This window comes from Sus scrofa, chromosome 6, assembly GCF_054392235.1.
Source record: "Sus scrofa isolate SSC_HxYL_T2T_F1_AM1 chromosome 6, Sscrofa_HxYL_maternal_Yorkshire_Landrace_v2.0, whole genome shotgun sequence".
NCBI lineage: Eukaryota > Metazoa > Chordata > Mammalia > Artiodactyla > Suidae > Sus > Sus scrofa.
This window is the reverse complement of record NC_139388.1, coordinates 51,411,533-51,437,675: the sequence shown is the minus strand read 5'-3', so window position 1 is coordinate 51,437,675 and position 26,143 is coordinate 51,411,533. Positions and strand designations below refer to the sequence as shown.

Below are 26,143 nucleotides of genomic sequence, written 5' to 3'. Positions count from 1 at the left end.
TGTATGTTGAAATAATATTTTGGTAAAGTAGGTTAAATAAAACATTAAAAATAATTTTTCATTTCTTTTCACTTTTTCAAAAGTGTGGTACTAGAACTTTTTTTTTTTCCTTTTTAGGGCCTCACCTACGGCATATGGAGGTTCCCAGGCTAGGGGTCGAATCGGAGCTGTAGCCGCTGGCTTACACCACACAGCCACAGCCACGCCAGATCCGAGCCACATCTGGGACCTACATCACAGCTCACAGCAATGCCGGATCCTGAACCCACTGAGCAAGGCCAGGGACCGAACCCGCAACCTCATGGTTCCTAGTTGGATTCGTTAACCACTGCGCCATGAGGGGAACTCCGAGGAACTCCTGGAACATTTTAAACTATATCTGTTGCTCACCTTGTATTTCCATCGGGTGGTGCTGCTCTATAGGACCAACAAGGGGTCTCTAGCTGACAAGCTGCCAGGAAAGGGAAAAGTGATGGAGGCAGCAGTAGATAAAAGGAGCTTTAGAGAAACATCAACCAATGGCACTGGGTGGCCTTGTTTGGATCCTGATTCAAAGAAATTTCAAAAAATTATACGAGGTATTTAGGAGACCTGGAATTTGAATACCGACCATATTTGATGAGTTAGTGAACTGTGGATCATTTTTATTTTGTCTTTATTGCTGTGTTTTCAGTTGGAAGTGATAAAGACATTGTGGCTTGTTAAACAAAAGGAAAGCCTTTTGAGACCATATGTTCTTTGGTTCCATTTACATGACGTGTCCAGAACAGCAGCTCTACAGAGACAGAAAGTTGATTAGTGGTTGCCAGAGGCCTGGGTGGGGGAAATGGGAAGTAACTCCTAAAGGATATGGGGTTTCTTTGCCGGGGCGATAAAAAGTGTTCTAAAATTAGATTGTAGCAATGGTTGCACAATTCTGTGAATATGCCAACAAATATTAAATTGTACCCTTTAAGTGGGTGAATTTTATAGTATGTGAATTATAGCTCAATAAAGATGTTTCTCAAAGGAAGTTTTTTCTTTTTCTTTTTTTGGTCTTTTTAGGGCTGCACTTGCAGCATATGGAGGTTCCCAGGCTAGGGGTCCAATGGTCCAATCGGAACTGCAGCTGCTGGCCTACACCACAGCCACAGCAACGCAGAATCCAAGCAGAGTCTGCGACCTACACCACAGGTCACAGCAATGCCAGATCCTTAGCCCACTGAGCGAGGCCAGGGATCGAACCCGCATCCTCATGGTTCCTAGTCGGATTCGTTTCCGTTGAGCCACGACGGGAACTCCTCAAAGGAAGTCTTTTAATTTAGAGATAGATAACAACAACAACAAAAAATGCTAATTAAAAAAAATAAAGAAAACCACAAGATAGTACTGACCAAGAATAAGTGAGCAGCCAGTAATGTGTTTTTATCCACCAGGAAGGCCTTTCCAAACTGTAAGAGACATTTTGGAATCTGCAAAGTACTTACTGGAGCTATGTTTTGCAAACTGTCAAGAACTCTGTCAACCAGAAAGAATGTGGGACACCCTCAAACAATCCTGTATATTTTTCAATGCAGACTTACATATGAATGGAAATGTAGAAATAAACATCCAGAGATATGTACACCAAAAAGAGAACCTCGGCAGCCTTCGGAGAGGTGGGATGACAACAGGCTTGGGGTGGAGGCCAAAGATGACTCTAACCATAGCTTAAGTTCTGAATTTCTTTCTTTTGTTTGTTTTGTTTTTTGGCCACACCCGCGGTATGGTAAGTTCTGAATTTCTTTTTTTTTCTTTTTCCTTTTTTTTTTTTTGCCTTTTCTAGGGCTGCTTCCTGCTGCATATGGAAGTTCCCAAGCTAGGGGTCTAACCGGAGCTGTAGCTGCCGGCCTATGCCAGAGCCACAGCAACTCGGGATCTGACCTATACCATAGCTCACGGCAACGCCAGATCCTTATCCCACTGAGCACGGCCAGGGATCGAACCCGCAACCTCATGGTTCCTAGTTTGATTTGTTATCACTGCGCCATGACGGGAACTCCCTGAATTTTTTTACAAGAGGATTCTTGTATTACCTCTTTTGTTAAAAATTAATGAAATATTTGAAATAATTTTCTACATAAAAATCAAGTCTTAAGGGAGTTCCCCCTGCAGTGCAGCGGGTTTGGAATCTGACCGCAGCAGCTCAAGCAGATGAATCCCCATCCTGGCTCCGTGGGTTAAAGGATCTGGCATTGCTGCAGCTGTGGGGTAGGTCACAGCTGTGGCTCCAATTCAGTCCCTAGTCTGGGAACTTCCATATGCTCCCAGTGCAGCCATTAAAAAAAAAAATAAAATCCAGACTTAGGCATGGCCAAAACACTATAGGCAAAGTCGAAAGTCAAACAATGAAGTAGGAAAAAGAAGTGCACGCATATCACTAACAACGTTATAATCACCCAAATATATAAAGAAGTCTTTATATATCAAGAAGAAAAACAACAATATCCCAATAGAAAAGTAAGCCAAGGGTACAGTCAATTCACCAAACAAGTAATACAAAAGAAGTAACATGAACAGGTGCCTAACTGCACTCATAACAAGAGAAATGTAAATTAAAACTGTCCTGTAATACCCTTTTTCACCTATCTGATTGGCAAAAATCCAAATGTTTGACAATGCGGTCTGGTGGTGAGGCTGTGGGGAAATAGGCAGTCTCACATGTTGCTAATGAGAAGAAAAACAGAGGGCAAAATCTGTCCAAAGGACATATGCATGTACCTTTTAACCCAGCAATCCCACTTCCGGAAGTTTATCTTTAGCTATAACTGCACACACAAAATGATGTACATACAAGGGTAACTGTTTCAAGGAGTCCATAAGGAGCCTTCTTTAACACATTTACTTCCATCTGCTAGAAATCTGCATGACAAACTTATAAGATCTGTGCTAAAAACAGCACTTTTGTGCAGTGCACAACTTGCACTACTGTCCCTGGCATTCCCTAATAACAGCATGTGTTGTAATGGCACAAGAATGAGAACAAAGCAAGTGTCCATCAACAGGGAGTAATCAAATAAACTATAATATATACACAAACTGGAATACTGGATAGCTGCAAAAAAAAAAAAATCATAATCAGGATATGCCCCGTATCTCCAGAATATAGTGTTAAGTGATATAGGCTAATGTATATAGTTTATTGCCTATTATATAAGAGGAAAATAACAATATCTGGAGAAAATGATAGGATACAAATAAACTAATGCTCACCACAGTGGGAATGAGGTAGCACAGGTAGAAAAAGGGGCAGGAATGAGACCTCACTTCATACTTTGTTGCACTTAACTTTTTAAATTACGTGAATGTTATTATTTATTTAAAAATGAAGCCAATGCATCTTTAAAATTACAGGTTGTAACTGTGTGAAACAGATATTGAGCTACATAATGCTATATACATGACATCAAATCTTGGGATGTGTGAAGCCCTGAATAGTTGGGAGGGAGGGAGGGATCGCTTCCCATTTTTTAAAAAAAGTCATAACTGAAAGTTATACCTTTTTACAAGCCTCTCCCTATTTCCCCCACATCCCTCCTCATGGAAACCACTCTGTTTTCTACTCTCTGTTTCTGTGAGTTTGACTTTTTCTTTTTAGATTCCACTGAAATGACACCATGCAGTGTTCGTCTTTCTTTGGCTGGCTTTATTTCGCTTAGCATAACACCCTCCAGGTTCATCCATGTTGTTGCAAATAGAAGGATTTCCTTTTTTTTTTTCTTTTTAAAGCTGAATAATATTTCACTGTGTGTGGACATATATACACACACGTACATACCACATCTTCTTTATCCATTCATCCTTTTTTTTTTTTTTTTTTTTTTGGCCATGCCTGCTGCATGTGGAAGTTCCAGGGCCAGGGATTGAACCTGAGCCACAGCAGCGACCCAAGCCAAACAGTGACAAAGCCAGATCCTTAACCTGCCGAGCCACCAGGGCACTTCTTCATTCATCCACTGACAGCCACTTAGGCTATTTTCACACCTTGGCTATTGTGAATAATGATGCAATGAACTTGAGAATGCAGATATCTCTTTAAGATAATAGTTGTATTTCCTTTGGATAAATAGCTGGAAGTGGGACTGCTGGGTCGTATGTATGGTAGTTCTATTTTTAATTTCTTAAGGAACCTCCATTCTCTTTTCCATAGTGGTTACACCAGTTTACATTCCCACTAACAATGGACAAAGTTTCCCTTTTCTTTGCATTCTTGCCACTCTAGTTATCTCTCGTCCTTGTGCTGATAGCCATCCTTACAGGTGGGAGGTGATACCTCATTGAGGGATTTTTTTTTTTTTTTTTTTGCTGCACCTGTGCACATGGAAGTTTCCAGGCCAGGGACTTAATCTCAGCCACAGCTGCAGCCTAGCCGCAGCTGCAGCAATGCTGGATCCTTAACCTACTGGCTACAGCAGGAACTCCTAAGCACTTTTCTTATACCTGTTGGTATAATAGTATCCATGAGGACACGGGTTCAATCCCTGGCCCCTCTCAGTGGGTTAAGGATCTGGTGTGGCCTTGAGCTGCAGTGTAGGTTGCAGACATGGCTTGGATCTAGCATGGTTGTAGTGTAGGCCAGCAGCTATAGCTCCAATTCAACCCCTGGCCTGGGAACTACCACATGCCATGAGTTAGGCCCTAAAAGGAAAAAAAAAAAAGAAAGTAACATGCTTGTCTTGAGAGTAGGGTTGGGACTCCCCAGATAGGGCCTGGCACCCAGGAAGTGCTCACTGACTATTTACTAGGCTAGATTAATGGGCGAATCTGGAGGCAGTACACTCTGGTCAAACCCCAGATGTGTTAGTTGCTAGTCGTGTGACCTTAAGCACGTTACTTTAACCTCCCTGTGCCTCAGTTACCACTTTTGTACAATGGGGAAGAGAAAATAGGCCTCACTACATAAGGCTTGTTGTAAAGATTACATTAATATTCATTCACACACAGGACCTGGCACAGAGTGGGAACATGATACATATTAGCTTCTTCTTCCTGAAGGTGGAGGGCTCACGGCCGGGCATGTTTAAGAGGCTGGGAGGGCTGAGCAGGGAACACGGGGGCGGGGGGGGGGGGGGGGCGGAGGTGGGGGGGGGGTCCCAGGAGGGTGTGGCTCAGACGCCCAGGGACGCAGGCGTGGCTGCGGCAAGGAAGTGGCCAGGGCGGCAAACGCTTCCAAGACGACAAGTCAGAGGAGAGATTCAGGGGTGAGGGATCACTGGTGATCTGAGGTGGGGTAGTTTCGGGAGAGGGGCAGGGACCGAAGGCAGCAAGCCCCGAGTCAGGGAAGGAGTGGGAGGTGAGAAAGGAGTGAGTGTGGGTAGAGGCGTGGCTGAGAAGGGGCAGGGGAGAGAGAGGCAGGGACGCTCTCAGGGGACAACTGGGAGGCTCAGGGCTCTTTATGTTTAACTCAGGAGACCCTGGGCTTATTTAAACGCTGATGGACAGCAGCGATTGCAAGCTCCAGAATAAAATAAGAAGCCATGAGTCCATCTATTTTGAGTCTAACTGAATAGATGAATAAATACACAGACAAACACATAAATGGAGGAGAAGGGAAAAACTCTTCCTCCAGCAGAGTGGTACCTGATCAGGGTAAGGGGTCCAGGGAAGTTAGAGAGCCGCCCTGCGTCACCTGCCACAGCCATCATCATTTCCGACAAGAATCACGGATGGATGCTACCCCGAACGGCTGCACAGAATATTCACCTGGTCTCAAAACGCATCCTCACAAGATACCAAAGGGAATGACGGTATCATCACAGTGGAGACGCCGGTAAACGCCACCTTCACCAAGTGAGCCAAGCGAACACCAACTATAATGGGAAGAGCCCACATCGTGTGCCTCCCAGCTCGAGGCACTGAGGACACATCACTTCTCTGATGTTCCTGCCAAAGGTGTGCAACCGGAATCATGAAGAACACGCAGACATACCCACACCGAGGGCCAGCCTACAAAACAACTGCCTCTATTCTTCAAAAGTGTCAAGGTCCGAAGAGACGGATCAAGAAAGGGTTCCAGGTTCAAGGGGGCTAAAGAGACGGGATGCCTAAATGCAATCCCTGTTCGCAGACGGGACCTCGCATGCGGGAGTTCATGGGCCAGGGATCGAACCTGCACCCTAGCAGGGACCTGAGCCACAGCAGCGACTTTAACTGCTAGGCCACCAGGGAGCTCTTCAGACTAGATCTTCTTCAAGAGTGAAAACTGGAGGTCCTGTCATGGCTCAGTGGTTAACAAACCCAACTAGGATCCATGAGGGTGTGGGTTCGATCCCTGGCCCCACTCAGTGGGTCGAGGATCCAGTATTGCTGTGAGCAGTGGTGCAGGTCACAGACGCAGCTTGGGTCTGGCGTGGCTGTGGCTGGGGTGTAGGCTGGCAGCTATGGCTCTGATTCGACCCCTCACCTGGGAATTTCCAAATGCTGCCCTCAAAAGACCAAAAAAAAAAAAAGAAAGAAAGAAAAAGTGAAAACTGAATAAAGTCTGTAGGAGCAGCATTGTGTCAATGTTCATTTCCTGATCTGCATAATGGTTTTCTGGTTATGTGAGGGAATGAATTGTTCTCAGGAGCTACAGCCTGATGTCTGCAGAGGTAAAGGACAATCACGACAGAGCAAATGTGCTAAGACGTTAACGTCCAGACAAAATCTGGGTGAAAAGCTACTCAGAAATTTTACGTACAATTCTTGCAGCTTCTCCATAAGACCGAAATGTTCAAAAGAAACATGTAGTAAAATGGGGATGGAAAAGACCTGGCAGTAAAAGTAATAAGAGTAGGTCACATCTCTTGTCCGTCCTGTGTCCCAGGCATGGGCTGCTGTCACAGCAGTCCCGCGACATAGTGAAGGTGACGATCCTGGCCCCGTCTTGCTAAGAGGCTCAGAGCAGACCAGGGACTTACCTGGGGTTGAAGGCTTAGCAGAGGCAGGTGAGTGGGCTCTTGCATAGAGCTGGTGCCTGCATTTCCCCCAGCAGCCTCCTTATTTAAGCATGCAGTGGTCATTAATAACGGCTTCTCCCATTAGTCTTATACGCCCCACCGAGGCAGGCCTGTGTCTGTCTCAGTCACTGCTGTGTCCACGGTACCAGCGCAGGGCCCAGCACAGAGGAACAATGCAATAGATGTCTATTGAGGCAATGACTGATCTCTCTCTCTCTTTTCTCTTTTTTTTGTCTTTTCGCCTTTTCTAGGGCCACTCTCGCGGCATATGGAGGCTCCCAGGCTAGGGGTCTAATCGGAGCTGTAGCCGCCAGCCTACGCCAGAGCCACAGCAACTCGGGATCCGAGCCTCGTCTGCGACCTACACCACAGCTTACGGCAATGCCAGATCCTTAACCCACTGAGCAAGGCCAGGGATTGAACCCGCAACCTCATAGTTCCTAGTCGGATTCGTTAACCACTGTGCCGCGACAGGAACTCCGATCTCTCTTTATAGTAATAATAATAGCCTGACTATGAATAATAATAGAAATCATGGTTTTCATTTGTGTTAATGCACTTCATCTTCAAAACAACTCCCAGGCTGGTTTTATCTCCATTTTACAGATAAGGAAACTGAGGCTCCCTGAGAAGGCTCTTGCAGGCAGCCAGGAGGGGCATGACTGGCTCTTGGCACCCCCCACCTGTCCCGTACCCACCTTCTGGAAGTCCTTCTTGGAGATGAGACCCCGGGGGTCAGTGACATAGTCCTGGAAGGCCTCAGAGCCCACGATGTCCTTGAGTTTCAGGAACATGTCAAAGAACTTGAGGATCATCTCCACGTTGGACGAGGACTCCACAAGCATGTCCACCATCTGCCGGGCAATCATGCCGTTCACCACGTTCCCTGCGGGCAGCCCCAAGTCAGTGTGGCTCAGCAGAGCCTGCTCTCCGGAGCTGCAACGGGCCTGCCTCCCAGCGCCAGGACCCCCTGTGTTGGTGGACAGTGGCTTCCGGATCTGCATCAGCAGCAGGGGTGAACCTGGCTGATCCCATCTTCGTTCACCTCCCCCCGATGGGGGGGGAGTCGTCCTAAAGATAACAGTGGCCTAAGCCAATGGCCCGTCCCAGATGCCATGCCTAGTGCTGCGTGTCATGCCAAGAACCTCATCCTTGTAAGGGAGGCAAGTCACTATTTTATTTTATTTTATTTTTGCTTTTTAGGGCCGCACCCACGGCATGTGGAAGTTCCTGGGCTAGGGGTCTAATCAGAGCTGCAGCTGCTGGCCTACACCACAGCCACAGCAACATGGGATCCCAGCCGTGTCTGTGACCTATGCTAACAGCTCATGGCAACATCGGATCCTTAACCCACTGAGCGAGGCCAGGGATCAAACCTGCATCCTCATGGATGCTAGTCATATTCATTAACCACTGCGCCACAATGGGAATTTCCTGTCACTATAATTTTTTTTTTTTTAATGGCTGCGTCTGTGGTATGCGGAAGTTCTCAGGCCAGCGACTGAACCACGCCACAGCAGTGACAATGCCAGATCTTAAACTCACTGAGCCACCAGAGAATTCCACCATTCATTTGTTTGTTAATGGCCACACCCACGACATATGGAAGTTCCCAGGCCAGGGATTGAATCTGAGCTACATCTGCAATCTTTGCCACAGTTGTGTAGCTGGATCCTTTATCCCACTGCAATAGGCCAGGGATCAGATCCGAGCCACAGTTGCAACCTACAATGAAGCTGCAGCAATACCAGATCCTTTAACCCACTGTGCCAGGCTGGGGATTAAACCTGCGTCCTGGTGCAGCAGAGACACTGCCAGCGTTGTGCACGCCTAAGTGCAAAGATTTTTTAAAAGTGTCTAGGCCACCCATCTTACTTAGATTTCTCTGGGGATTCAGTAAATTACCATATGTACAGCCAGGATTTGCCGCATAGTAAGTGTTCGGTAAGTGTTTGCTGAGCTTTTTATAGTAACTTCTTCATTAATGCATTGATCCCAGCATGATGTCAGACGGGGTTGGAGGGTGGGGCTCCTGAGGCCCAGATGGCCATTTTCAGGCTCGGCTGCACCTTTGACCCCCCACTCACTGGGCATTTACCTTCTAGTAGCGACAGCAACATCACCACCATGTCCTTCTGTAGATCCAGCAGCTCCTTCAACAGCTCGATCTGGCTCGAGTCCTAGAGACGCCACATCCCAGGTATGCGAGGTCTCGTCTTGGCAGAGACACCTCCCCCACCTCCAGCTGCTTCCACCCCTCCTCAGCCACCCAGCAGGGCCTAAGACCCCCTTCCTTTCCCCCTCTTACCTCCGAGGGGACCCGAGTCCAGACATGTTCCTCGGAAGCAGGGGAAGGGGCAGAGAGACAAGATTGTGGGGGTGGGGTTGGCACTTGGGGGGAAGTGTGCCCAGTGGGTGATGTGTAGGGCAAGGACTGGCGGGACAGGAGGATGGGAGGAGTATGAGGCTCAGAGAGCAGATGCTTGGGACCAAGAGAGACAGGGACAGACAGGGGCAAATACCGGGGACAATAACACAGACCAGAGAAGGGATGAGAGCTCAGCAGTGCGCCTGGCCTATGGCAGGCATTTGACACATGTCTGTTGAATGAATGTGTGATGGAAAAAATGGGACTTTGGGTTCAGGAAGAAGGTTGCAAGGCACAGCTACATGCTTTCTGGTAAGCCATTTGCGGAGAAGATGGGGACACACTGCCTCTCCTGTCACAGTGTCTCATGTAGGGCCCCAAGATGTCTCCAACAAGGTCAAAGTTCTGCCTCCTGGTCCTTATTTGTTTCTTTTGTCTTTTATTCCCAAGGGCCTCAACAGAGGCACGTGGAAGTTCCCAGGCTAGGGGTCGAATCAGAGCTGCAGCTGCCAGCCTACGCCACAGCCACAGCAACGCCAGATCCTTAACCCACTGAACAAGGCCAGGGATCGAACCCATGTCCTCATGGATCCTAGTAAGGTTCATTACCGCTGAACCACAACAGGAACTTCTCGGGGTCCCTATTTGTATTAGATTAAAGCTACATAAAATTCTCAATATGCAGCTACTTCTCACCAACAAAGTGGTAATTTCCTAAGATTTTACCTAATAAAATGGAGACAGGGGAAAGGAACTAGATAAATGGGATGTATTCTAGAGTTGCTGATTCTTTTTTTTTTTTTTTAGAGCTGCACCTGTGGCACATGGAGATTCCCAGGCTAGGGGTCCAATCAGAGCTGCAGCTGCCGGCCTACACCACAGCCACAGCAATGAAGGATCTGAGCTGCATATGCGACCTACACCACAGCTCACAGCAATGTCAGATCCTTAACCTGCTGAGCGAGGCCAGGGATCAAACCCACAACTTCATAGTTCCTAGTCGGATTCGTTTCCACTGTGCCACGACGGGAACTCCTAGAGTTGCTGATTCTAATGCTAACAAGTTTCCACAATTCCAAAGCTTGGCATTCTGACTCTAAGGTTCCAACATTCTAGGATCTCAAGATCCCAAGATGGGTGAGTGCCTGCCCATGATGCAGCCCCTTGGATGTCTCAACAATCCCACTCTCAGAATGGGACCCACTCGGGCTGCTTGGTTCTAGCGGTGGGACTAAGACCAGGTCTGGCCAATTAGAGCTTTCCTTCCCCTAGCCTGGGTGAGTGTTTCAGGAATGGGCATGTGACTCAGTAGTCTAATAATAAGAGAGTATTTCAGGTCTTTTCCTGGGCCTAAAGAGGGGTTCTCTAATCTCTGGAGCTGTTCGTGGGGTACATGGAAGCCTGCGGCACCATTTTTCTAGCCCGTGGGGAGAGCCTGCTTGAGAACGAAGCCAGGGAGGAGAGGGACATTTCTACTAACAGTACCCCAGGCCCTGAATCTGATCTGGGATTGAACTAATTAAAAAAAAAAATTTTTTTTTTTTTTTTTGGTAAGCCACCATTTTACATTGGATTTCTAGCCCTTATGATTTAACCCACAGGTTTTAATTAATTCTGCAGGATTTGGAACTCTAAGATACCAACATCCTCCAGAATTTTAAGATTGCTCAACAGCTCGACTTCAACTCACTGACACTAAGAAACTGCATTCTTAAGCGCAACTCCTTTCAAAAGGTCAGATGACACCAGACAGGGTTTCTGCCAGTCCCTGTGGCGTATCTGAGTAAATTAGAAAAAGGCTTCCCTTCCTGGAGACTCTTCATGTTGGGCAATTATAATATACAGAATATTGCCACCTGCTGGAAACTACTGTAATAAATATACCTATATCATATACATATATATAGATGTATTTATTACAGTAGTAATATACAGATTATATATATATATAATATATATATAAAGTATGATGTTTAGGGTATGGATGGTGTCCTTTTAGATGCTAAGCCCTGCTGCAGCGCCTATGGCAGCCTTGAATACGTTTACCAGCTAGAAGCAGAGCAAATGGATAAGGTATTTGTGAGGCATTGACAAGGCTGCAAAGGGGCGAGGGTGGTAGGGAAAAAGGGACCATGTAGAGGCTAGAGATGGGAGATAGGAGATGGGGCTTGGCGGGGACCTTACATCATGGATGCCCTGGATAGGCGTCACCTGCCGCAGGCAGAATGAAGAAGCAAAACACTCCTTCAGCCCCAGGCCCAGATCAAGAAGCCTACCCCCAATTCCATCCCCGTAGGAATCTGGGACATCGTCAGAGAGGAAAGAACAATGACCAATCATAGAGGAGCTCCGGTCCAGAGGGGGCAGGACCCAAGTGTCAGACCAATGGAACTGTAGATGGGTAACCAGCCGATTGGCTGTGACAGGGGGCGGATGCAGAGAGCCAATCCAGAAGGAAGAGGGATTTGGCCACCGGGGAAGGAGCAGTCTGGAACCTGCCCTGAGCACTGGGATGCGAAACGGACAGATGGGGCAAAAGTTGGAAACCGGTAGCAGTTGGATGAAGAACAGAGGGGCCCGAACCTGAGCGAGCTTCATCATCATGTGGGCGAACACGTGCAGGAATCCCACCACGGCGTCCCAGAGGCGACTGTGCGCTAGGCTCTGCTGGTTCCCGGTGCAGGGACCCTGGAGGGCAGAGGTTCTACTTGAGCCCTGGACAGAGCGCTGGAGGCAGGACTGCCCCTCCCCACCCCGCCTCAGCAGGCGGCCCTACCTGGATGTATTCTGTGAGGCTATTGAACACCTGTTTAGCCACCGACATGGCCTTGGAAAAGTTTCTCTTGCCCTGCTCCTCAATGACATCCTTGCCGGAGTAGTACCAGTAGAAATCACTGATGGACTCCTGCAGGGGGGGCGGGCGCCAGGGGCGGCCAAACACCGTGTGAGGGGCTGCTGGGGCCCGTCATGGCCCAATGGATGCCAACCCGGGTCACACCTGGACGGCCTGCTCTCCTTACCTGCAGCCGCAGGAGGTAGTCCACAGTACAGATGATGATGTTAATAGTGGTTGTGTTCCCTGTCTGTGTCCGTAGGTAGTTTTGGAAATCTAGGGAGATAAAAAAAAATCATGCATTCAGTGAGCATCTACCATGTGTTAGGGGAGGTGGACAGCGGGGCCTTTATTCATTTATGCAATAAATGTTTTGAATGCCTATTGTATGCCAGAAGGCACATACTCATTAACTTAATAACTCTCTTTCAGTAGCCCCTCCGTGTTGAGGGAAGATGGAGGATCATTTATCCAATTGAGTAACAAATATTTGAGAGCCTACTCTGTGTGGAGTCATTAATTCTTTTTTTCCCCAAAAATATTTATCGAGCACTTAAAATGTAGCAGAGGGAAATGGAGACCCAGTCCTTCCTTTGTCTACAATTTTTTTTTTATTGAATGCCTACCATGTGCTGGGAGAGATGGAAGATTGGTTATTTATTCATTCATTTATCCAAAAAAAATTTTTTTTTTGTCTTTTTCTATTTCTTGGGCCGCTCGAGCGGCACATGGAGGTTCCCAGGCTAGGGGTCGAATCGGAGCTGTAGCCACTGGCCTACGCTAGAGCCACAGCAACACAGGATCCGAGCCGCGTCTGCAACCTACACCACAGTTCACGGCAACGCCGGATCAGTAACCCACTGAGCAAGGGCAGGGACCGAACCCGCAACCTCATGGTTCCTAGTCGGATTCGTTAACCACTGTGCCATGACAGGAACTCCCAAAAAATTTTTTTATTGAGCACCTACCAAAAGCCAGAGGAGATAAGCATTTGTCATTTATTTGTTCATTTATTCATTATATTTATTGAGCATCTTCTATATGCTAGTGGGAGATAAAGATTGTTCACTTACTCTTTGATACTCTAAATCTATTGAGCATTTATCATGTGTCAGGCACTGTTCTGGGCCCTAAGGATACAACAGTAAAAGAAAACAAAGTTCCTCCCCTTGTGAGGTTTCTATGTTGTGTGGTAATTTTTCATTCTTTTCTAACTGCAACCTACATTAGGAAACCCATTTTTCATTGAGACCCAGTATGCATGTTCAATCTGAAATTCTGTTCACATATACCTGAAACAGAAGTCTCACATGCCCTCATTGTGTGCCATGGATTCTTTTTTCCGTCCTGGACTAGCCTAGTTCACTGCAAAAGAATTCTGGTCTCAACCTCCCAAACTCAACTGCACATTAGAACCACCTGGGGGCTTTTAAAAAAAAATCCCAGGAGTTCCATTGTGGCTCAGCAGTTAACAAACCTGACTAGCATCCGTGAGGATGTGGGTTCGATCGCTGGGCCTTGCTCAGTGGGTTAAGCATCCGGCATTGCCATGAGCTCTGGTGTGGGTTGCAGATACTGTTTGGATCCTGCATTGCTGTGGCTGTGGTGTAGGCTGGCAGCTGTAGCTCCGATTGGACTCCTAGCCTGGGAACCTCCATGTGCCACAAGTGTGGCTCTAAAAAAAATAAAAAAAAAAGAATAAGTAAATAAATAATCCCAATGCTGAGGCCCCATTCCAGACCAATTAAATTAGAGCATCTGGGGGTGAAAACTGGGCTTTAGTGGCGTGTAAAGCTCCCCAGCCATTCCCAGTGTGCAGTTAGGAATGAGAACCTCTATGATAAACTTCATTCACAACCCTCTGGCAAGTTGGTTCCCACTATTCAAAAAACATCGTTCCAGGGTAGAAAGTTGATAAGCGTTAGATCTGAGTGATGGCTACTCAGGGGCTTAATGGACCATCCTGTCTACGTCAGTGTTTGGTTGCGAAGCTCTGGAATGATGACAATGATACTGTTCCCGGGTGGCAGGGGAACACTGAGCAGAATGCTCAGGGTCGGGATGGGACAAGTTCAGGGGGTTGGAGGAGTCCGAGGAGATGCCTCGTTCACACTGGGTGGTCAGGGAGGGCTTCTTGGAAGTGGGGGTACCTCTCAGCTGTGACCTGAAAGAGCAGAAGGAGCTGGCTGCACAAATTCCTAGATGTGTGACCTCAGGCAAGCTATTGAACCTCTCTGTTCCAGGGTTAATCCCTGGCCCGGGAATGTCCACATGCCACTGGTGCGACAAAAGCCAAACCAAACCAAAACAAAAACACAGAACATTCCAGAACATTCTCATTTCCAAAAAGTCCTATACCCAGGGAATAAAATTCATTTAAAACCCCAAAGACTGATTTCACTTCCATTAAAGAAAGAAAACCCTAGTCACAGAGCACAATGGTATTTAATAAGCCTTAAAGAAAAACGAGCTGTGGACATAAGAGCTTAGGATAATGCAAAACAATGGATCGTGTTTTTCCTTTGTTGAAAAGAAAAAAGTAAAGATTAAAAATGTTTACCATTTACCTTAAAGAACACTAGCCAAGTGGGGTGCAGCCTCTATGGGGGTTAGATTTATGATTACTCCTGTTCTTCTCATGAAGGTTAATTTCTGGGCAGTCTGTGGCTTCATATCACCTGCTAAGTGTTATAACCACAACCTTAAGGTTGTGCATGTTTGTTAGAGGAAACTGCATTGGGTAGAAGCCTGCTGTTCAGAGCTTTAACTGTTCCTTTAATGTCATAAGCTATTACGATGTGTTTAATTAACTGGCTGTGTCATCCCTGATCTGATTATATTGCCTGAATCAGAACCAAAGTTATGAAAACTCTTAACTTGTTTAAGTGAGCGAAGAGTCTGTAAGCGTTCCACCTGGCAAAGAATTTTATGAGCAAAATTAATACGTGGTTCTAATAGATTAATTTTTTAAATGCCAGGCAATTTTTGCCTCTGCAGGCCCAGAATATGAAAATACTCATCTATGGAACTTTGGCAGCTGCTGCAAAATGCCTGTGTAAAAAATGGCATGTGGCAAATTGCTCATTTGAGAAAATTGATTTGGGGCCAGACTGGTTTTGGCAGATTGCTCTGGGGGAACTGGACTGGCTAGAAGAGGTGAAACAGAAGCAAAGTGGCTAGATTCCAGAAATTCGAGATTTAGGAAGGTGGGTAGGTGGGGCTTGACACTGGCTGAAAGTACAGACTGAGGGACAGTGGGGTGGACAGCAAGGTTTGGTTGTATAGTGAGGCAGTTACTGCTAAGGGAGGAGGGGACTGGAGATTAACTCAGACAACCCTTCCAGACAGTCCTCGAACCTTGGCTTCCTCTCTGCCTCACCCGACCCTCCTCCTCACCATTATTGTGGCCCTCGCAGAGCAATTGCAGGAATCGGAACAGGTCTTGGGTGAATTCATCATCTGCCATGACCTTCTCTCCTGGTGGAAGAGGGGGTCGGGGCCCAGAAGCGGTCAGATGAGCCGCGATGCACAAACACAGCATGCACACGGCCCATGCACACCGCACACACATGCATAAAGCGTGGGCGCGCAGGGAGGAGCAGCCGCCACTTTAAAGACACTGTGAGGGTCACGGGCATTCATGACACCAGGGGTCCCAACCTCATCGTCCATGACATCAGCAGATGGGCGCTGAGGGCCGCCCGAGTCATGAAGCTGGGACTTCAAGTGTCTTTCTACAATATCAGTATCCCTTTGATGTCACCACTTGTGTGACATGCAGGAGCGTCTGCCGACCTAGCAGAGGTTCAGGCTGCTGATATCTCCTTCAGCCCCCCTTCCAGGACCGCAGCGGGGCGGTTAATGGATTAAGAGGGTCGGAGTCACTTTCACTCAAAAGCTCTGGGCAGGAGAGGACTGGGCAGGGGATGGGATCAAAAGCCAGCCAATTGGCTCAGATGCCTTGAAAGCAGCCAATCCAGCAGAAGCAAAGGGGGAGGGGTGTAAACATGGGCCAATCAGAATGGAAGTCTGGAAGAAGCCAATCACTGTGGGCTGTAGGGAAGGGAGGAGAGTGGGGAGGCTAGATAGTGAAGGTTCGGGCCAACCAGAGCAGGTGCAGAGGCGGCACGCACACCAAGCAGAGTGGATGCTGGGGCAACCAATCCGGTTGGTGGATGGGAACCGCAGACTCGATCAATCTGAGGCCACAGGCGCAGAGAGCAGGGTAGTTGGGAGTGGGTTTGACCCCACCTCGGGACTGTGAATCTGGGTCAGGAAGTCCGAGAGCAGCCAGCTGGAAGGGGTTATCTGCCATCTTCTCTAGCTTCTACTTTACATATGGGGAAACTGAGGCTTAAGGACAGTAAGAGACTTGTTCATAGTTCCAAATGTTGTTAGTGACTAATTTAGGACCGGAATCTTGGTCTCTGGGCCCCTGATGTTAAAGCTTTCCACGGGGCATGGAACCTCCCTCCCCTGGATGGCCCAGATCCTCAGCTCCCGGGTGGAGGGGGCGGTTTGGGGTTAGAAGGGAGGGGTGGCAGTAGCACAGCAAGGGGAATGGGCTAGGGGAATTACCGTTCTGGCGGTTGATGACTGGGGCAGCCAACAGGATGGGAGGAGGAAGCAGAAGAAAAGAGAGAAAAAGAGAGACAGAAAGAAACAGAGAGACAGACAGAAAAACACTTACAGTGACACGGCCAGGGAGAAAGACACACACAGAGAGAAAGAGTGATAAGGAGCAAGGAAGCCAAGAAGAGAACAAGGAGAGGATAAAAGCAGAGGGAAGAGACAGAGAGAGATGGACAGGGAGAGGAGACGAGGCAGGAGGCAAGGATCAGGGCAGAAAGGTTAGACACGTCACAACACGGCAAAGAGGAGACTCGATTAACCCGGATTAGGGACATTAATGAGAGAACGGCAACCAGGGCTGGAGACCAGGGGCATGTGGAGGGTGGGGTGGAGGTGGTGATGGGGGAGGGAACACAGGACAGAAGGACACCCGGGGGTGGGACCATGGGGAGGGAGACGCTGGAGGAACATGGGACGCAGGCCTGGGGACCACTGCAGGAAGGGAAACCTGGGGATGCTCTTGGGGAGGGAGGGTGTCTTGGAGGGGCTCTGGGCAGTGTGGGGGAGAGGGGAGCCTGACGGAAGAGGATGTCCCAGGGAGGGGGAAGCCCACGCGAGGGCCTCACCGGTTCCGTCCTCGTTCACCATGCCCAGCCCCTCTGCCTTGTTCTGTCTCTCAAAGGCATTGAGATCCAGGACGCTGAGGGAAAGAAAGCAAGGCGGTGAAGGTGGCTGAGGCCTCTGCCCTCCTCTCCTCCAGCGCCCAGCATCTCCCACCCCCACTGCAGCAGGAAGAGCCACAGTAAACCGAGAGTGCGCTGAAACCAAGAGGAAGCAGAAACGAAGAGCCTGTTGTGGCTATGCAGTGACAGCTGTGAGGTAAGGTGGGGTGAGGATGAAATATATAAGAGCTGAGGAGTTCCTCTCATGGCTCAGTGGAAATGAATCCAGCTGGTATCCATGAGGATGCAGGTTCGATCCCTGGCCTCACTCAGTGGGTTAGGGATCCGGTGTTGCCACGAGCTGTGGTGTAGGTCACAGACATGGCTCAGATCCCAGTTGCTGTGGCTGTGGTGTAGGCCAGCAGCTGCAGCTACAATTCGACCCCTAGCCTGGGAACCTCCATATGCTGCAGGTGCAGCTCTAAAAAGACAACAACCACCAAAAATGCTGAAATCAGGAGGAAAGAGAAACCATCTCTCAGCAAAACTTCAGAGAGGTAGAGAAAGTCAGTGAACTCTAAGAGGAGAATGAAGGCAGTAATGGAGCCATATGAATGGGGGTCCTCAGAAGGAGCCCCAGTTCCCTGCTGCCTGGGTGCCACTTGAAGTTTCAACAACCTTCTGGTTCCAGCTGTCTGGATCCTTACTACTCCTCTTTTTCTTTTTTTGGCTGCGCCCATGGCATGCAGAAGTTCCAGGACTAGAGATAGAACCCATGCCACAGCAGTGACCCAAGCTACAGCAGTGACAATGCCAGATCCTAAACCCACTGAGCCACCAGGGAACTCTGAACTCATTCTTAAAAGTCTGTGCCATTTGCCCTCCTTATGGCTTCATGTAAATCCTTATAATAAACTGCCTGTTATTTGATCTGGTTTGAGGGGGTCTCTCTTCCTGGAACGAAGAGAACAGAACTAGAGGTGGGACCGGGAGTGGGGGCTCAGCCACACCAAACCACTTAACTGAAGATGTGCACTAGAGCCCACCTGCAGGTTTGCATCAGTGCCTGGATACTCTGGAAGAAGCCAACTTCCTTCTTGTCCTTCAGGTAATCCAGCATTTTCTGCAGAGGGGGGAGTGGGAGTCACACAGGAACCTCCACCCCTCTCAGCCCTCCTCCCAAGTCCCTTCGCCTGTTACCTGCTGCACATCGGCATTGCCTCCGTTCAGGATGGAGATGCCCAGCTTCAGGGTGGACGATACCATGGCGCCTGTCTCTCCTGAAGGGGACCGGGCAGGGGTGGGGGTGGGGGTCAAAAGATGACCCGCTCAACTTGGGAGCAGTGTTCTGACTCACCAGAAAAGAGCCATCCCAGGGGGGTGTGGGAGAAGGGGGCAGACAAGTGTGCAAATGTGTGTATGCAGGAGTGGTCACGACTGGAGGAACGGGTGAGACATTGCGAGGCAGGTGTGCAATGGGCAGAGTGCAAACCACATGCAGGGGTGGGAGGAGCACGACACTGGGTGGGTGGGGGCAGGAGAGGTGCACGTGGAGGCACCTTTGCAGGCACTGATCATCTGCAGCACCATCTCCGCGGCCCCACGGTTGTGCAGCCGTGCCTGCTGGTACAGGAGCCTCTGCTTCTCCATCTCCTTCTCCTGTGGCAGAGCACACAAAGCAGAGTGAGTCCAGGCTCACCAGCCCAGCCTCACCGTCACCCCTGCCCTTCCTGCTCAAGCCACCTCCTCCGCTCATTCCTTCAACTCTGAGGTCCTTCTATCCCCTGGGACTTAAGTCTTGTACTTAGCACAGCGCCAGGCGTGGAGCAGTCGTAACCCAGCCCCACACACTTGCCAGGGGTCAACCGAGAAAATCCAAGGGGTCTGTGAACATGGACATGGGTGGGGAAACAAGATATATATATATATACATATATATATATTTTTTTTTTTCCATACCCTTGGCATATGGAAGTTCCCAGGATAGGGATCAAATCTGAGCCACAGCTGTGACCTATGTCACTGGATCCTTAACCCACTGTGCTGGGCTGGGGACTGACCATGTGCCTCAGAAGCAACTCGAGCTGCCACAGAGGCAATGCCGGCTCCTTAACCCACTGCACCACAGCAGGAATTCCAAAAAGTTTTGTTTTTGTGTCTGCCACCCTCTAACCAAAATGCTGCATTTCCTTCCATTATGGATGATGCCATCAGTCATAGAAATATTAGCAGAATTCATGGTTGTGTCATCCATAAGAATCACGCATGTTTCCATAACACATCATTTTTGAAGACATCTTGAAATATTGCTTATGTTCATCACTACTGATCAATTACGGCAGCTACATGGACCCACTGATAGTTCTTGTTATTTGGTAGATTAATAAAGAAGTACAGATATTACTCTATCACACTTTTTTTGGGGGGTCTTTTTAGGGCCACTCCTGTGGCATATGGAGGTTCCCAGGCTAGGGGTAGAATTGGAGCTGCAGCTGCCAGCCGACACCACAGCCACAGCACCGCCAGATCTGAGCCTTGTCTGCGAACTGTACCACAGCTCCCAGCAATGCCAGATCCCCAACCCACTGAGCCAGGCCAGGGATCAAATCTAGTCAGGTTTGTTTCCACTGAGCTACGACAGGAACTCCTGTATCACATTTTTTAAAACTCTATTTCGATAACTATTTCCGTATGTTTGTTTTCTCTGCTATGGATTCACTTTTTTCTTTATCTTTTTATCTTTGTTTTTCTTTTGCTATGGATTCATTTTATGCATTTAAATACATGATTCTGAGAAAGGCTTTACCAGATGCCAAACGGGACCCTGATACCCAGCCCAGGGCCAGCAGAACACACACTGAATGAATGGGGGGGTTGATGAAGTCAGGGTCCCCCATCCCTTTACTCCAGGTCCACGTGATCCCACCTACCTCAAAGGAAACCTCAACCTCTTCTTGAGCTTCGCCGTTCTCCCCTCCCTCCTCCAGGTGGCAGCTCTGGGAGTGGGACACGTGTTAGAGATGATGGTGAACAGAGGAGGTACACCAGCCCCCCACCCCCAGCCCTTGCAGTGGGCAGGCATTGCAGCTGCAGGGAGGTGGGGAGGGAACCTGCCCTAGATGGACAGGGCCTCACCTTTGCCATGATGTCAGCATACGCCATATATAAGTAATCTTCATCCAGTTTGCTGGGGAAGTAAGTGGGGGGACAGTCAGCACCCAGAAGAGAGGAGCCCCGTCTTATAATAGCTTCCAGCTTTCCTTTGGAGAGCCACCCCTCCCCATGTGCAGGCTATGTGGTTCAGATGGGGTAGACTCTCCATTGCCAGACTGAGCACGTGATCATGGCTGAGCCAATCAGTACTTTCTACTGGCTTGGCTACAGTAATAGGGAAGAGACAGTCACGTGACCCACGCTGGTCCAATGGAATTCACTCTGGGAGTTTTGCTGAAGCTACTGATGGACTTGCTCCCCCTCCACTGAGGTTGCTCTGATGGTTTGAGGGAAGCCTGGAGCTTCTGGACCATCTTGCCGCTTGTTCAACTGAGAACTATGACCAACCACCTCCTTGGATCACCTCTCTAATAATAATACTAATAATAGAAGTAATGGCCGGCACCTATTGCATTTGCTCTAGGTTGTGCTCTGTTCTAAGTGCCTTGCACACATTAACAAATTAATTCTCACAGTAATCCAGTTGGGTAGCTATACAGCTGAGACTTGAACATCACAGGTGTCAGCTGCATGGGTCCACTTATATGTGGGGTTTTTTTCACCAACTACTGCTACAGTACTACACGCTCCCTTGTTAGCTGAATCTGCAGATGCGGAACTGTGGATATGGAAGCCAACTAAAGTTATACGTGGACTAGTGACTGGGTGGAGGGTCAGTGCCCCTAATCCCTGCATTGTTCAAGGGTCAATTGTATTATTAGCCCAATTTTACAGATGAGGAAAACAGAGGCACAGAGATCCTTCTTGGCCGAGGTCACACAGCTTGTACGGGGTTTCAAATCTGCGCAGTCTAACCCGAGTCTCTGCTTTCCCAGAGGATAGAAGACAGAACACCCAGCTTCCCAGTCTCCTTTTCCTTGGATGGAACGATTTTGGTTTTGATTGGCAGGAAGCCTTTCCCCATCTTCCTGCCGGACGTGTGGCCATGACATCTGTAGGTTCGGCTTCCACCTTGTCACCAGCAGGCAACAGCTCGGGGTGGGAGGGCAGAACTCCTGAACAAGGCTGGGTCCCTGCCACTTGCCCAGCCCCGGACTTTCTGACTTGATGTTACGTGAGAAAAAAATCCCCGGGCCTCCATTTCCTGATCCACACAAAGTCGGTGATAACAGTATCTATCTTGCAGTGTGAAGACAGAGGGGGTGCATGTGTCAAGTGCTCAGCATGATGCCTGACACATCATACGCGTTTGATAAATGCTGCCTGTCGCTGTCGGCAGCAGCAGCACCCTCATTACTGCCATGTATTCCCGACACCGCCATCAGCCTATAGGAAGCCTTTGGGTGAATGAGAAAAGGGCCTCCTTCCTCACCGCCATCTGTTGGAAAGGTGTCACAACACACTGATTTCTTCCCCATAATACACTGATTTTGTTTGAGCAAGGCACTTCCTTCTAGAAGAGCTGTGCTGTGAATGAACCCTCTAGAGGACACGCCCTCGCGAAGTGCTCGGGCTGCAAAGTGGTTCATGGTGGCGCTGCCTGTGCTAGTAACTGGCACGGAAGGAGCAGCTGTGGGGCTCCCTACGACACAGAGGGTCTCTCCTGAGGAACAAGGAGATTGCTGGGGGTGGGGAGAGGAAGCGGGGGTCTCTCCAGGACCCAGGAAGGGTCCTCACCTCTTTTCAGTCAGGGCGGTGCGGCTGAAGTGCAGGACGAGCTGGTGCAGGGGGTCCGGCTTCTTCTCCTCCACCTCTTCCTCCTCCTCCTCCTGCTCGCCAGCTTTCTGGGGGCCGGGAAGGGGGGCTTGGGGCGGGGGCTTCTAGACTCTCCACCTGTGTCTCCCCCATAATCCTCCTGGGCTGTTTTTTTTTCTCTTCTCCCACATCCTGCACCCTCCCCTGGTTCTGCCCAGGCCAGCAGCCTGGTTCCCATGCCCCTTGAGGTGAAGGGCGACCCCTGGAGGTGTACCACCCTCCTCTGCCCCCACACGCCCCTGCAGGCCCCAGCTCACTGAAAGGTCATCTATCATGCGGTCCTCAAAACTGTGGTCTTCGGTCAGGATCCACGCAGCCTTGTAGCTTTCCAGGAACATATTACAGGCCCGGTGCCTTGCGGGGAAAGATGGGAGACACCGTGGAGACATCCCCGTCCACGGCCCTCTGGCCTCCCACACTTCTGCCTCCCCTCACCTTTCCCTAAGCCCCACTGGGTTGGCACCCATCCTCCTGCCTCTTCAGGCACCCTTTCTCCAAGACCCCTCGAGCTGCCCTCCTCCATGGGGGGTGGTGTGTGTCTTACGTGGGCAGGTTGTACAGCGGGGTCATACGGAAACAGGCGACCACGGCCCTCCGGCGCTGCTTAGACAAGAGCTTGTGCCACACGGCCTTCTTGGACTTGTAAGGGTGCTCCATCTGGAGGCGGGATGGTCTGTCATGTCTCCAGACTCGGCCCCTGCTCTGATTCCCACTTCCAGCCCCAAGTGAAACGGCCCATCTGTGCCCGGGTCCAAATTCAGGCCCGACTCACAGGGCCAAAGGAATACCGTGGCTCTACCAACCGCGTCAAGGTTCAGACCTGTACTCAGCTTCCAGACCAAGATTTCCCTCCTTTGTCCGCCAGGTGCACAGACCCAAGGCGACCACCCAGATTCTGCCCCAATCTCAAGACCCGGCCAAGGCCCCGCCCTCAGAATCGAGGGTCTCCATCAGGCCCAAGATTCAAGGACTCTATCCCCAGATCGAAGTGACCATTCGAAGCCTCGCTTTGAACTCAAGGCGCATCAGCTCCCACAGATTCAAAGCCCGCCCCAGGCCCCGCCCACAGATCCAGGGCCCGCCCCGAGACCCAAGCTTCGGGCCACTCGGTAGTAAGACACCTGCTCCAGATGATAGAGCACCGCAGACACTTCCTGGACTCTGCGCACGATTTTCTCCGGGTCGTCAGCGTCCTCCTCGCGGCCCGGGAGGCCCCGGTACAGGGCCATCTGCCAGCGCAGAGACGGGGAACCTTCGACCTGAGAGGTGGAAGGTCAGCCAGCATGAGGCCCCTCCCCTGCCCCCTCTCCCCTCCCTCAGCCGAGGGCCCCACCCTGCAGAGTGGGCTACTCGGCAGCTCTAACCCCCTTTCAACGCTCTGACCATTCTTTGGGGGACTGAGTACAAGTTAAGGTCCTTCATTCAATGCCTGGTACGCAGCTGTTACCGTTGCTGTCAAGCACTCATGCCCCTTTCTGTTGCAGATTAAGGAGGCGTACCTTTCCCTGAAGGTGAAGGTTGTTTTGCAGAAATTCCCGGACCTCCTCATCTGTGTCTTTCTGGGGGAACATGCCAGGCTGGGTCACCGTGGAGGACCCAGCATCCTCCTCGACCCCCATCCCTTCCCTTCTAGTCCCATCACCAGCAGGTGGTGAGAGGCTCGAATAGGGTTCGGGGGCAGAATCCATTGATCCCCAGCAGTTTCGAGACCTCGGAGGTTTGGGCTGGGTGTGGTCCTGGGGAAGAAGCCATTAGGATCCTGGGGGCTACTTAGGGTCACAGGGTGTTCACTGGGTCCCTGGGAGTCTTTGAGGGTCCAGGTGGGAGGGGTCAGCGGGGCCCTGAGGGGAAGAGGTAGTGCGCTGGAGAGCTCGGTGGGAACCCAGAGGTTCAGAGGAGGCCCAGTGGATCCCAAGAGATTTGGGGAGTCTCGGGAGGGCTCATGATGTCTTGGGTGGGGTGCTCAGGGTCTCAGCAGGTTTAGCATGGCTGGGGGTGGGGGTGTTCAGTGAGGCCCTTGAAGGCTCAATGCGGTTCCTGGGTCCCAGGTGTCTTAGTGGCCTTTCAGGTTCTAATGGGGTTCCAGTGAGGGTCCTTAGGTCCCAGAGTTCTGACAGCAGCCCAAGCGGGGTGTCCAGGGCATCCTAGGAGCCCCAGAGAATCCTCAGGGCCCTGGAGAAGGACTGAGGAGGGCCCTTGGGGAGGGCTCCCAGTGGGCTCCTGGGGCATTCAGCAGGGTCCAGGGGCTCTGTGGGGCGCTGAATGGGATCCCAGCAGGTTCCCAGAGTGGGGCTGAGCAGGCACCAGGGCATAGCGGGTCTTGGCCAGCGTGATGAGTTCCTGGTCGGTGGGCGCACACATGTTCAGGCCGATGGGCAGCATCTTCTTGAGTGTGGCCACGATCAGCGATGTCTGCACAGAGTACCGGTCCCCCCGGCGCTTCTTCTTGGTGCGTTCCTGGTCTGAGCCACCCGACTGTGGGGACAGGGGGCTCAGCACCAGGCTGAGTCTCAGCCTGGCCCCGGGACCTGGGCCCAAACCTGCCTCTCTTGTCCGCACTCCAGCCCGCAGCCTGAACACGAGGCACACCCTCCCCGACTCCCTGATCCCAGAGTCTGCCTCAGCTTCCATCCTGGACCTTGCTGATCTTTCCCTGCAGACTTCCAGCCTGACCCTAGAAACTTCCAGACCTGAGCCTCTCTCCCAAATTCCCAACTTCTATCCCAAATCCTCCCAGATTTCCCCCAATTCCAGGCTTTCTCAACTTCTGGCCGTCCTCTCCCTGAACGTCCTAGGAACTTCCGGTAGGACTCCCCTCTTGCCCCTGCACAGCACCTACAACCCCGCACTCCAGACCCCAAGACAGAGTTCCCAAGAATGACATGAAGATGTAGAATGGTAAAGAGTCCGAAGAGATGAGAGAAGTTGGAAGAAAAAGAGAAAGAGACACTGAGAGACTCAAATGGAAGGAGACAGGAAGACAGAAGAGGCAAGAAAGGTCCAGAAAGATCTGGAAGCAGAAACACGGGGCACAGAGACCCACAGCTGTGTTCTGGAGCCATGATGCAGACTCGTGGCCAGGGCCACCTCCATCATGCCAATGAGAAGCCCAGTGACAAGCTTCGGCCAGAGCCATGTCCACGCTGGCTCGTGATGTGGCTCATGAGCCAAGTGCCAACACATGCAGCATTTCATGGGCCCTCACAGAGCCCTGGGGCTGGAGGCACTGACAAGATGCCTTCAAGGCTCAAAAGGGTAAGACACTTGGCCAAGGTCACAACTGCCAAGAGTCAGGAGTCTAACCGCAGTCTGTCTAATTCCAGAGCCCAGGCCTTAAACCCAACCATGCACGTGCCTTCCCCGCCCCATTCCCATCCCCTGAGACCTCGGCCCACCAGGCTTTGATGCTTTGGGGAAAGCTGAGAGGTGTTTTTTTTTTTTTTTTTTTTTTTTTTTTTAACGAAAGTTAAAAAAAATTAAACTGCCAAAAGTTGAGAGTCGGGAAGGGAATGGGTGGTAGGGGGTAGGTGGAGGAAGAGAAGGAGGATGGGGCTGGGAACCAAGGATGAGGGGTGGGGAACAGGGGCAGGGGCTTTCTAGGAGGAGAGCAGAGGCTGAGGTTTAGGGGGAAAAGAGGGGATTAGCCAAGAGCCATGCAGAGGGTCCCAGACGTGGGGCTGACCTGTACATCGCCTGCCTGCTTCATCAGGTTGCCGACAAAGACAAGAAGTGTTACCCCAGTCCCTTTAGAAAACCCCAGGTCCCCTCCAGGTTGGCCCAACCCTAGCTCCGCTGCCCCCCTGGCTGGGCATTTCCAGACCTC

At 50.2% G+C, this 26,143-nt stretch overlaps 2 protein-coding genes across 4 annotated transcripts in view; both read right to left on the bottom strand.

Annotated features, from left to right (window-relative positions):
• NFKBIB (NFKB inhibitor beta) overlaps positions 1-26,143 on the bottom strand; it is a 1,076,695-nt gene that overhangs the window by 276,124 nt on the left and 774,428 nt on the right. The window lies entirely within an intron of this gene.
• Positions 1-26,143, bottom strand: part of RYR1 (ryanodine receptor 1) — a 117,937-nt gene that overhangs the window by 21,890 nt on the left and 69,904 nt on the right. Inside the window, 19 exon segments of one of the 3 annotated variants that reach the window (NM_001001534.2) lie at positions 7,655-7,842; positions 9,055-9,136; positions 11,908-12,012; positions 12,101-12,229; positions 12,345-12,433; positions 15,554-15,634; positions 16,736-16,753; positions 17,356-17,429; positions 18,438-18,514; positions 18,592-18,671; positions 18,951-19,050; positions 20,322-20,387; positions 20,527-20,578; positions 22,243-22,349; positions 22,578-22,674; positions 22,865-22,977; positions 23,442-23,579; positions 23,820-23,879; positions 24,625-24,795. In NM_001001534.2, the coding sequence (NP_001001534.2) occupies positions 7,655-7,842; positions 9,055-9,136; positions 11,908-12,012; positions 12,101-12,229; positions 12,345-12,433; positions 15,554-15,634; positions 16,736-16,753; positions 17,356-17,429; positions 18,438-18,514; positions 18,592-18,671; positions 18,951-19,050; positions 20,322-20,387; positions 20,527-20,578; positions 22,243-22,349; positions 22,578-22,674; positions 22,865-22,977; positions 23,442-23,579; positions 23,820-23,879; positions 24,625-24,795 (1,827 nt within the window). 3 annotated transcript variants of the gene reach the window in all.